This window comes from Passer domesticus, chromosome 11 (genome assembly GCF_036417665.1).
Source record: "Passer domesticus isolate bPasDom1 chromosome 11, bPasDom1.hap1, whole genome shotgun sequence".
Lineage (NCBI taxonomy): Eukaryota > Metazoa > Chordata > Aves > Passeriformes > Passeridae > Passer > Passer domesticus.
The window spans coordinates 14448668-14460818 of record NC_087484.1 but is presented as its reverse complement, the minus strand read 5'-3'; the positions used below and the strand labels follow the sequence as shown (position 1 = coordinate 14460818).

The 12151-nt window shown below is 35.0% G+C and overlaps 2 protein-coding genes across 14 annotated transcripts in view; one reads left to right on the top strand and one right to left on the bottom strand.

The window, feature by feature from the left end:
- The window catches only part of PLS1 (plastin 1), a 277498-nt gene that overhangs the window by 178017 nt on the left and 87330 nt on the right, over positions 1-12151 (top strand). The gene's annotated exons all lie outside the window — the stretch shown is intronic.
- XRN1 (5'-3' exoribonuclease 1) overlaps positions 1-12151 on the bottom strand; it is a 36696-nt gene that overhangs the window by 20092 nt on the left and 4453 nt on the right. For 11 of the 13 annotated variants that reach the window (XR_010346303.1, XR_010346305.1, XR_010346306.1 and 8 more), the window contains exons 4-20: positions 11861-11970; positions 11650-11760; positions 11338-11420; positions 9143-9230; positions 8858-9026; positions 8577-8644; positions 7317-7451; positions 6639-6702; positions 5798-5903; positions 5048-5137; positions 4735-4891; positions 4322-4441; positions 3462-3631; positions 2543-2663; positions 2352-2450; positions 1155-1258; positions 523-654 (exon numbers count right to left, since the gene is read on the bottom strand). Coding sequence is in view for 9 of the 13 variants with exons in the window: in XM_064385821.1 (XP_064241891.1) it covers positions 523-654; positions 1155-1258; positions 2352-2450; positions 2543-2663; positions 3462-3631; positions 4322-4441; positions 4735-4891; positions 5048-5137; positions 5798-5903; positions 6639-6702; positions 7317-7451; positions 8577-8644; positions 8858-9026; positions 9143-9230; positions 11338-11420; positions 11650-11760; positions 11861-11970 (1927 nt within the window). In the remaining 4 variants the exon portion in view is untranslated. Of the gene's footprint in view, positions 1-327; positions 451-522; positions 655-1154; positions 1259-2351; positions 2451-2542; positions 2664-3461; positions 3632-4321; positions 4442-4734; positions 4892-5047; positions 5138-5797; positions 5904-6638; positions 6703-7316; positions 7452-8576; positions 8645-8857; positions 9027-9142; positions 9231-11337; positions 11421-11649; positions 11761-11860; positions 11971-12151 lie in introns of those variants that run through there. The other 2 variants (XR_010346308.1, XM_064385823.1) reach the window with 2 other exon arrangements.

The following is a 12151-nucleotide window of genomic DNA, read 5'->3' as shown; positions in this document are numbered from 1 at the left end:
GCTGTGCACTTAAGGATCTTCAGAAAGGCAACCACTTTTATCACATAACTGCCTCTGGCTCATGACTTTAGGATCAGCAAAAGGCATCAAAACTACTGTAACTCATTTATAGTCTACTGAGCACCCACACTCTAGAAGAGCAAGAGCTGTACTCAAATTTAACAAAGCTAAGCTATTTGAGTTGCAAGTTGATTCTGTACTACTTCATTCTACATACTTTCTACAACTGAAGATTGCAAACACCAGAACAGAAAACTGAGAGGGAGAATAAGTACTGAAAATAATTTATTTTAGAGTTCTTTTGTAACAGCATCTAACTTTAGTTACCTCAGAACAGACTCCATATACTCTGAAATTTCAACATAAGCTCTTTTATGTTGTTTTAAATTTATGCAGACTTGATTAACCTTTATCATCAAGTATGCAGCAGCTCTTCTGTGCTACTTAGGTCTGTAATACAGGAACAAAACACAGCCAAGACATAAAATGCAAAGCCACACTTTAATTCTTGAAGTTACTTACTGCTCTGAAATGCCTTGAACTTCTTTTACCCACATGCTTTGCTCCTTGTCTCCAACATAAGCCACTTTAGTTGGGGGTACTGCATTTCCCATGTAAAGCTTCTGTGTGCCATGTGGTTCTTCCAAATAAAACCTTAAGAATATTATGACAGATAGGAAATTTAACCAAATAAGATTAACCTTGACATAACCAATTGTAAGCAAATCTGAAAACAGTTAGAAACGACTTGTTAAGGATGTGGAAGACTTGCAACATTGTTTTCTCTATCCCTTCCACAACGGGCCACACAGCATATTTTTAATAAAAAATACTAGTACATGTGCTATTCATAAAGGAGGATTGTATAGAAATGTTCACAGTGTGGATTTCTGTGCATGCTTTTTTCCCTCAAAACGAAGAAGGAGCTCTCGCAAGCTTCTACATCTATAACAAACAGTGAAAGACTAGACTGCTACAGAGGCAACCAAACCTCAGAACAATGTTAAACATTCTTCACCAAGCTGCTTTGTTACATCTGGACTAATTGGTTGTTAGTTTTACAATAAAATCAAAATTTCAACGCAGCCCAAGGAACTTAACTTGAAAAAAAACCCAATAAGACAACAAAGAACTACATATCAGGTAACTCTTACTTAGTTTCTCCATCTGACACTGCAACAACTCTGGCTTCTTCAAGGTGGGGCCAGTTAACAAAAACTCGCTTTCCAAGTATCGAACTGGCAACATTTTCTACCATCTGAAAAAAACCCCAGAAGTATTATTATTAATTGTTTAACATGCTAAAAGATTTGTTACAGTATTTTCAAGCTGTTTTTGCAATAAAAACTACAATAGTTTAATAACAGATTTTCTTGCAGAGTAAAAAATTAATTTTATCTTACTAAAATATATTTGATACAGATTACATAATCCCTGATTAAAAATGTGGCTCTTTACATGTTGCATGTGTTACTTGGAAGACCTGGGATAATTTGTATGTCTCATATAGGTTTGCTAAGCACTTCTTCTGTTAAATCACTTAGAACTATTTGTGTCTCTGGGACACAATAAACAAAATTATCATTTGAGATTACTGAAGTATTTTTTACGATATATTTTACATATATATAACATTGAAAGAAAGGAACAACTTTTATGTCCACAACTTGCTAGCATCTGGAAATTCAGTCTCACATTATGTTCTTTTGTTCCAACGAGTCTCTGCTATATTTTAATATATTAATTTGGCTTATTTGATTTTTCTTGCCATAGATCTTCAGTATGTACTCTCCTTATCCCTCTACTGTAAAATCACATTATATTGTTTTCCTCCTCTCTCCCTTATTTTATTTATTCCTGAAATTTTTTCTGTTCTGCACACGTCATTTGATACTTTGACTCTTCTCTCTAATTTCTCTATCAAACACCCTCGTTAGAGTGGAAGGTGTTAAGTCTGCTTTGTTGATTAAAAGGAAACACTTTTTCTTTTTAAGTGGTCATCCCTTCAGTTAGACACAAGACAAACACCACTGGTCTGGAGACTTTTCCTCTGCATTTATACCATTCATTAGCCACCAGATCCTTACCCAAGAACATCTAAATACTACCACAGAGAAAGGCCAGAAACTCAACTAAGGACTCTGATCCTTCCTGTTGTGAAGTCTGGAAAATTATAAATGATTTTAGCCAATACCCAAAATTCTACATTGTTTCCCCACAAATTTAGCATTTAAACACCTCAAATCTGACCATTTAACAAATTCAGACTTCTTAACAAGTCTTTTGTCCAGCTGTGGGGTTTGTTTTTTTTCTGTGCGGTTGTGGTCTTTTGTTAGGAGCTGAATGCTTACCTGGTCTTTTGAGTTCTCATCAACTATGATTTCCAATATCATGTTTTCTCCATGGCTGCTTTGCTGAAACACTTGTACACCACTTTTTTTAAGATAGAACTAGGTAAAAACAAAACAGCACATAAAACTTGAGCTCTTACATAGTCATCTACTATACACAATTGAAATATTGGAAGAGAAAAATCTTTTACCTTATGTTTAATGTGCTTTAAAGTAGGAAATCCACAAAAATACAATGCACTCTTGTTGATTTTAGTTATCTTATTGTGGGTTATTTCTACATGCCAAGCATTCAAAGGTATTGTTTTATACCTAAAAAAGAAGTGGCACAACATTTGCTCATGCAGATTGACCTTCACCTCTAGAAAAAATCATTACTCATTCACTCATTAATTGCCAAACCCTTTGCTTTTCAGTAACTAATTTATATCACTTGGAATATATAGAAAGGACTATAAAAACCCCCGTGCTATTGCTCCAGAGAGACTATTCATTAGGAAAAAGAAAAAACTTCAGGATATATGCCAAACTCACTCTTAAATAATTGTAATTACTGAATTCTAACTAGTAATGGTTCCATATGGTATCATTCATCTTCACAACTGTCCATTCTTTACCAACTGTAATCCAGCAACAGGCATTCCTCCTCTACTCTGCTTTGACTACTCTTAAGGTTATGTTTCCATTTCATCTTCAGCTCGTGTGAAATAAAGCTAGCTACTGCCAGTGAGAAGAAGGTGGGAAACAAATTTGTGTTTAATTCTCTACACTGGATCCAAATGCTTACATTAAAAAAAAACCACTCTGAAATTAGCATGCCAGTAAATGATCACTATTTATCAGATATTTGTACCAGTTTTCATCCTCTGTCATACAAAGTTTAGTTATTCTCTGGATTGTTCTTGACAACTTAGCACTGGTTCATCTGTTTTGCAAAGTAACATCTGAAGGGATAAATACCTTTACTGTACCATTCCAAGCAGGCAACATCTAATTCAGTACTTTTCATTTCTCAGTTTACACATTGTCATAGGCAAGGTTTGGTTAAAGTGTTAGTAAAAATCCTCCAACTACTTTTAGCCTGCTCTAAAGCAGTTATGCCAGCATTACCTTGTGTGACATCGTTCTATGGCAGGGAATTTCTCTGGCCATGGTGACAAGTACTGGAACTCAGCATCTTTGTCATACCAGTACATCAAGCAAGCACTGTGAGTGTTTCTTTTTTTCTCCTCTTCTTTTAGGCCCTTATTACAGGATTCCATGGCCTGCAGCAGTCGTTTCTAAATTTTAGAGGAATTAGCACATGTGAAACTGGCAATAAAAATTAGATGGAAAAAACGACACTGGGAAAGTAACCCAAGAAATCCAGATACCCAAATGTGCTCAGTGTCCAGCTGCAGCCTCACCCTTTATCAGGGAAGGTCCCTGATAAAAATACTCTCTGAACAATTACCATGGAATGGCTTTGGAGAATAATCACTTTTCTGCAAGCCTATTTCCAAAGGGTAGCCTTGTCTAACACTGTTGTTCTATATGCAAAAGCAAAGTCCTATTTTATTGCTCTCAATTAATGCTTCCCTATTACTTGTGTTCATATGAAGGGTTTACTGAAAAAATACTTTCTTCTTTTTCAAGTGTTTATTTTATTTTTCCTATAGATGTTCTCTATTTTTATATGTACACAGAACAGAATATTTTTCTCAAAGAAATGGATTGAAAATATTTGAATAGCTGATTAAAAACATTAACAACACCAAGTCCACAGCCATCACTTAGGACTTCTGCCACCTAAAACTAACTTTGCCTGTGGTAACTTAATCTAGACTTACTCCCCAAGCAGCAAACATGTATATTTTTTTCTGTGGTGTTAATTTAAACTTCCACTTAATTGCATGTCTAACTGCTGATAAATTAAGAAATTAAGTTTGGTAATGCAGCTTTTATGGACAGCAGATGCTGAAAGAACTTACCTCATCAATAAACGGGATTAATACTACAGCTTCCCATTCCTGCTGTTTACCATTTAGGTCAGTTTTAAAATCAGGTGGATAATATTCTATAATAGGAGAGTCTTGACTCGTCATCAAATGCTAGGAAAATACAGTAGAGATGATATCAAACCAAAAGCAATTTAGTGCTATACAGGAATGAAACATTTAATTGTCCTAGCTGGAAATTGCTTAGCAAATGTAAAATTTTGTATTTATTACTAACTTTACAATGCACATATAGTAACAAGTAGAATATTTAACCATACATCTAAAATGTAGAGATAGAATTTAATTAACAAGACATGCAAAACCACCCAGAATAGAGTAAAATAAAATAAAGCAGACAATGAGTAAGCAGTAGATAGATAATGCAATTTAATTCTATAGCTTACCTGGTAACATTTAGGTAGCAGATCTTTGCTAGCTGCTGGAAGTACAGCAAGAAGCTGTTCAAATGGCATAAAAGGTTTTCCAAGCTCAAACTTGATTTTGAGTTCACTGATGTTGTGAATATCTGACAGGTAAGGTGCATAATGATAAGGGTAATACCTGCAGGTTAAAAAATCCCTTAAGTGACATGACTTAATTAGAGCACAGCAGTGTTCACAGATCAGAACCAAACCAAACTACGTTAAATGTTCCCACCATAGAAGATGAAATACCACTCTATCTTTCAGCAGTCTCCCATTTAATGTTTTTTCTTACCAACTCCATGATTGAACTCCATGGTAGTAATAATGCAAAATCCATTGTATTGCCTGGACATAACATTCAGCTTGATCAGCTAAGAAGGCACTTAAAAGAAAAAGGAAAGATACTTATTAGTTTTCTCATTTTCACTGGTATATAACAAGTACTTAGCACCCTGTACATAGGGATGAAGATAGAACATTTTGGGAACCTAATAATACCATGATTTTCTAGATTCATTTCCCCTCTGGTCCTCAAATACTTATTACAGAAAACTTAATTTTCAGCTCTTGTTGCATTGAGGAAAATCATCACCACTGCAGTACTCTGCCATGTGTTCTCTGCTTTTGACATGGGATGAATATTCTGTCTTTTACTAGAATCACAAAACGTTGAGGGCTGGAAGGGACCTTTCAGATCATCTTGTTCCAACCCCCTGCCATGGGCAGGGACACCTTCCATAGACCAGACTGCTCAAAGCCCCATCCAAGTCCTGGCCTCAAACACTTTCAGGGATGGGACATCCACAACTCCTCTAGGCAAGCAACCTGCTCCAGTGCCTTGCCACCCTCACAGTAAAGAAATTCTTCCTTATTATGTAAAGTAAACCTACCCCCTTTCAGTGTGAAGGCACTATACCTTGTCCTGTCACTATGCACTCCTGAAAAACATTTCTAATGCATATATACAAATGTATGCCTTGAGTACATATCTACAAAGCCTTGTCTTCAGCATTTAGAAATAAAAACGGAAGAATATACTTACTCAGACACTACTTCTACACCCATTTTAGTCATGTAGTAAGTTCTTTTGTATTGCCTAAACTCAGTTTCAAACAGATCATCATCTTCGGGTTCATCTTCCAATGTGGCTGGAAAACCAGTCATGAAAAAAAAGGATTAACATTCACTTCTCTACTACAATATGGTCTGAAAATATTAACTTCTGACATAATGTCTTCATTTTACTCCTCAATTCAAAGCTATAGGTACTCACACGTTCCTTGCACTGAAAGTAACATGAAACAATCAAACAAAATCTTTACCCAGAGAAATTCTGGAATTTTTAAGACAGGCAGCCCATTTTTTAGCCCAATCACAAGAAAAGAGAAGATAATATAAGCCGTTAAAAAGTCTGAGAAAATATTAAAATTAATTTTAAAATTTAATTATGTTTAGCAACATCATCTAATATCACATGGTAACATTCATACATTTTCTAAAATTAATTTCAAAACATGAGCAAGAAACATTTCCTACAAGTAGAATTAATTTAAAACCAACCACAATCACAAATCCTAAAGCTATACAAAAATCTATTCCCATGTCCTCCCATCTAAGAAAATACCTATGGATACAATTATCAAAACCATAATACTGTTGAAGATTTGTTCACTAATTCCTTTAACTCATCATGGAAATATGGGAAAGGGAAAAAGAACCTCTAAAGCTTTAGCCCCACTCTCTCTCACTAGAGCAGTTCCACTTCCCAACAGATGAATGTCTTGCATTCAACTTAAGCTCATCTCTGACATGCAATTCTTACAGTTCTTTGAAATCTATACACACATTTTTTTTTATATATGTATAGAAAAATTTGCACTTACTTTTAGGGGTCACTTCACCTTCATTTTTTTCTAAAGCAGCCAAAGATATAGAATTTTCCTGAGCCTATTAAATTAAGATTTGAGATAACGTGAGAATACAGCTTAATGTGCATGAATACCGTTCAAAACTTGCAACTCAAAATGCTACTATCAAATGCATAAATATCATTTATTATAAACCCCATTTCCTTCTCTTACAATTGCTTGAACTGCAAGTTTAACACTGATCTGAGACAGCTCACCAATGAAACTGCTTGTTCCCTATTTGCTGTCCAGCAGTTAGCCAATACCAAGACATACATCAATGTTCTATCAGTGTATCTGAAATATATGGAACTTGCAGCAGACTATGCATTAAAAATTAAGATTATGAAGCATAGCAGGTTTGATCATAACACACACGAAGTTAAGTTCTGCTGTTTCTGAAGAACAGCAAAGCATTAAATACAGGTTCATGAGACTAAAAATCATGAACACCTGCTCCTGACTGAATCATTTCATCACTCACAACCAGCAGTGCATGCAGGCAGAATGCAAACTGTTACAATTTGCTATCTTTTCTGGATGAAAAAAAATCTCAAAAGAGAGGTTTATTCCACTTAATTTGTCTAAGATTAAATTACTGATTTGCAAAAAATAACAATCTTATTTCTGAAATTGTGCATATAAAACACTGACCTTTTGTTTCTTTTGTTTATTTTTTCTGGCTTCCTCTGCTGCAATCCCAGCTGCTTCGTTGAGGTATTTATTGCCCACTTTACTTTCAAACCATTTTAGGTCAACAAAGACTTCACTGAAGTGCTCACGATCAAACTGTGAGATTAAAGTAAGTTTGCAAATATTTGAGGGATGTCAAATTTAGAATGCCAAATTAACAATACCTTTTTAGTACGTGCATTAGATTACATCTAGAGTAATCCGTACAGAAACATTTTGCCCTAGAGATAAAACTAAACAGATTAATACTAAAAATCCTGTTTCTCAGCAATTTGTAACATACAGCCATACATATTTTGTTTTCTTTCAGTAAGGCAGCAAGATGTAACAAAAAAGAATTAAATAACTTCTACACTTCACTATCAACTCTAGAAGCAGTACACATATAAAGTCTGGTTGATACAGCCTTGCACCACAGATCTAACACTTTCATAGCTCTATCCAAGAACCAGAAAAATAAGGCTGAGGCAGGGACAACAGATGATCTCCCTCTTTCCAGGTTCAGCAGAAGGTTTAATCCTTTCCATTTCTATATGGCCTACACCCTATCTCTTCTCTAGGATGGATTACTGTGCTAGCAATTAATAAGATTACCTTCTGTACACTAGTTAGTTCATGAACAACATTGATGCCTGCCTCTCAGAGATGCTCCTTGATCTTTACTAGTGATATTCATAAAAATCTTGGAAACAATTCTCCCCCTCCAAGACATTCAGCCAGCCTGCTCCACAGGAAACTACCAGCAGGGGAAACAAAGAACATCACTGCGTGCAGCAAGCTTTAAGAACACACGGAAATCACAGACAAGTGGGAGCTGGAAGAGACCCACAAGGATCAGTGAGTCCAACTGTTATGTGAACAGCCCTAGAGGGACTGAACCCACACCCCTGGCTTTACTGGCACCTGCTCCAACCAGCTTTGCCTGATACTGCCATACTGATGGGAAGTGAGCACTATGATTCTATAGGTGAATCATTTGACTTGCAGTATTAAAAGCACTGTGCTGGCTAAAGCACAGATCAAGTGATTCAAACTTTTTCTCCTTATGCTATAAGATCAGACAACAACTGATTGGATTCCATCTGTTCAAAGCTATAACAGCTGATTAAACCACCTGTAAAGCACAGCCATTTAACAGTTAATTAAAACTACAGTATGGTGTATTTTAGGGTACCATACTGAGTTTAAATTCAACATTCTAAAAACTTCAAAGTTACTTACATCTGACAATCTTGTAAGGTATTTCTCAAAACGTTCTAAATTCAGATGCCCATTTTCATTGATGTAACCTGTTGAGAAAATTAAGTATGCTTTTGAAGTAACAATTCAACAAATTTAAAACTTGCATTTAAATGATGCACAGGTTATAAAATGCAATCTTGCTGCGTCTCTGAGGAAAGTGTAACAAATGCTAAACATTCTAATGTGGAAAAAAAGTCAATAAATACAAATACATCAATGTTAATGCTTCTACTTTCCACAAGTGAACTTGGTTTTCTCACCTCCCAGTTCTGGCAAGATAGCCATGTATGTTCTATAAAGTAGCGGCAGTGCATCATGATTAATGTGTAAATGAGGTAGATGAGGAATAAAATCGTTTCCTACAAGGAAACCCATTAAGATCCAATCATCTATTATCCTTTCAATATCATATTCAAAAGAAATCTTGTCCTGGAAGAAAAAGGATAAAAGAACAACACTCAGGAGTATAATTTTTGTTGTCATTTTTGCATAAAGACTTCACACATTCACACATTTTTTCCCATCTCAGCTCCATCAGAACTTACTTTTACAGGGGAAAATTCATAATCAATATATTCTCTCATCAGTGATAAGTGCAGTAAATGAAACGTGGTTTCCTCTGGTGCACACACTCTGTAAATTATTCAAACCACCAAGTTAATTATTTATAAACACACTTTCAACATTAACATTAATAAGTCCAAGGTTACCCAAACACAAGAAGTTCTACTAGGTTTCTATCTTTGTAGAAGAAATAATGTATAAAGATTTCCTTGAATCTATTTTAGGATTAATCTGATTTGGTCCATAAAATTTTGCAGTAGCATCTTCTGAACACCAGATGTGATTATGTAGGAGAAGAACTAACTTAGAGAACAGCTGTGTGGAGTTCCATGCTGCAGTAACTATTTCCTAAATCCTTATCCCATTGCTCAAATGGGATAACTAGCCTAACTTAGCACCAAGCCTCACCATTTTAAGGTATTTTCTAATTAGTCTGAATAAAAACAGAGTACACAGATTTCCAGCTAAACCAGCTGGGTTACATTTCTAGTCATTTGAAATGTTTCCTGTAAGAGATGAATATGCTCAACTTGAAAACATGCTCTGTATGTATTATTTCGTGGCTTCAATGCAGCACTAGAAGAACAACAAACCTATTGTTTGTTTATGGCATAGGCAACACATGTTCTGCCTTCCTTTCTTCTCTTTGCTAAAACCACTTGTAAAATCCCTAAGCCAACATTAGCCCCAAATCAATTAATACCTACAACAAAAGATTAATGACCTAATTGTGTATTTCAAGTTAATAAAGGACTATTTCACCTTGTAGATACTATAACTAGCTGAGACCACCTCCAATGACAAACCAGTATAAATACTTGTGTCTTCACACATAAATAGGAAATTTCACAAATTATCCCAAAGGGAACATGTGTGTGATACCAGCCTTCAGATAAACTCATGTAAGACAAACTGAGCTACACTGGGCTTCAGAATCAATTATGCCATTTTTAAAATGCAATTTTCATATTGGTATTAAAGAACTCTGGTAACCAGGTGGATGCTATAAGACTCTAGAGACATTCTGCCCTTACTCTTCATGGCACTGGACTTGAAAATCCTGATAAGACAAGCAATTTCTCTCAATGAAAAAAATCGTGGGGAGATATCCATTTGTACATATTTTTAGGATTTTCAAATTTCAAACTGTAAGTATCCACAAAAGTGACAATATTGACAGAAGGCAATTCCTGTAACTTACAGAAGTAAATTCTTGTAATGAGCAAAATTATTCAGAAATTACAACATGGAACAATGCGGGGAGGAGCGGGAAATAAATAACACTTTGCCTTTTGATTTCATGCGTTCACTAATTAATCTTTCAAAAAGTAATCACACTCTTATTTCACATTATTTTATTTTTTAGAAAGGTAAAACCAAGGTTTTACTTTGATTAGATGTATGGTCTTTAAAAATATTGCAGTGCTGCATGCCAAAACTATCCATGAGTATTAGTGAAATGCTGATTGCAAAGACTGAAAAGAAAGCACATTTCTGATGTTCATCATATTGTCCTTGGCAATAAAATATTCCTTTATTAGCAAAAATTACATATTTATCTAAACATTCATGACTTATCCAGTGTTATCCAAAATCCTCTCAGTGTCAGAAATGTTTATTTGTGTCTCTCCCATCGTCCACCTTTATGTACCCAATATATGCTTAAGGTCCTTCAAAGAAGGAACCCAGGCACAGTAACAGTTATAAATTATTCCTGCATTACTTCAGCACAGCTCCAGGTACACACACAGCTCTGGAACAAGTCACCAGCTTCTGACTGTTTACAGACCACGAGTTATTTCAATTGGACAAACCCTGAATAAGAGCATCTACCCAGCCATTTCAAGAGAGTTTATTTTAGTAATGGAAACAATGTCAATTCAGCCCAGGTTGCTCCATTATTACATGAAGTAAAACACACTAAAGTTTTAAGGATTTTTTTATCAGTTGTTGTGACAGCATACATTTTTTCATGTAAACGAATTCAAATGCACAATTCAGCACGTTGATTTCTCTAATTTCATGACTACTCTAACCCAAAGAATAAACTAAGACTTCATTAAATTATTACGCAATCAGTAAAAGAAAACCCAAATCACCACACACCTGTTTTAGTCACCCAGTATGTTTTTAATTTCATCATAAATAAAGTAAGAGTAAAGTTAAATCAATTCACCTTTGAGCCTTTTTACCACCAAATCTGACTTCTTCTCTTAAGAGCGCAAAGTGTGCCTCATGACTTGTTAATCCCAGCATTATCTATTACAAAGAGATATCAGAAAGATCTTACTTTTAAAATTTTTTTAAACCTTTCAAGCAGTATAAAGAAATTTTGATGTTTGGTTTCATTACAAATTCAGAAGTTTGCAGGAATACAAAATTACATGCTTGTTTCAAGCAATTTTAAAACCCTGTGAGCTTAGGAAGATATCAAAAATGCAGACACTTGATAAATCCCTGTTGTTTGTATTATTTTAATTGCACATACCAAGTCAGCATCTAAGCCGTAGAGACAGTGTCTTGTGTTTGGATCATGATGGGGCTTTGCTTTTTCTGATCTGATGAACTCCATAATTTTATGCTCACCTTCCCCTGGAGTCTGGACACCAAAAAAAGAATCACAAAAAAAAAATCAGCAGTAAGTATTACTCTGTACAAAAAAAAAAAATTAAAATAGGATAGTAAGAAAATAGAATGACCTCATGGCCTGATAAGTAGACTGTTACTCCTTGCCAGGATTTGTCTGTGGAAATCTTCATATTTACAAAATATTTAAGATGCTCATTCAATCTGGCCATGAATTCAGTTCCTGAAAACAGAAACTTAAGTTAAATTTTTTTACTAGTGTGCATTTACATATCAGAAGTATTAAAAAAATGCCAACAAAGAAAACTTCTGCCAGAGACGAAGGGAATGACTGGTTTCTTTCCCAAGACATTTCACTTTTTACATAGTAATCTAAAAAATTTTTAGAATGAGACAGTATTCCA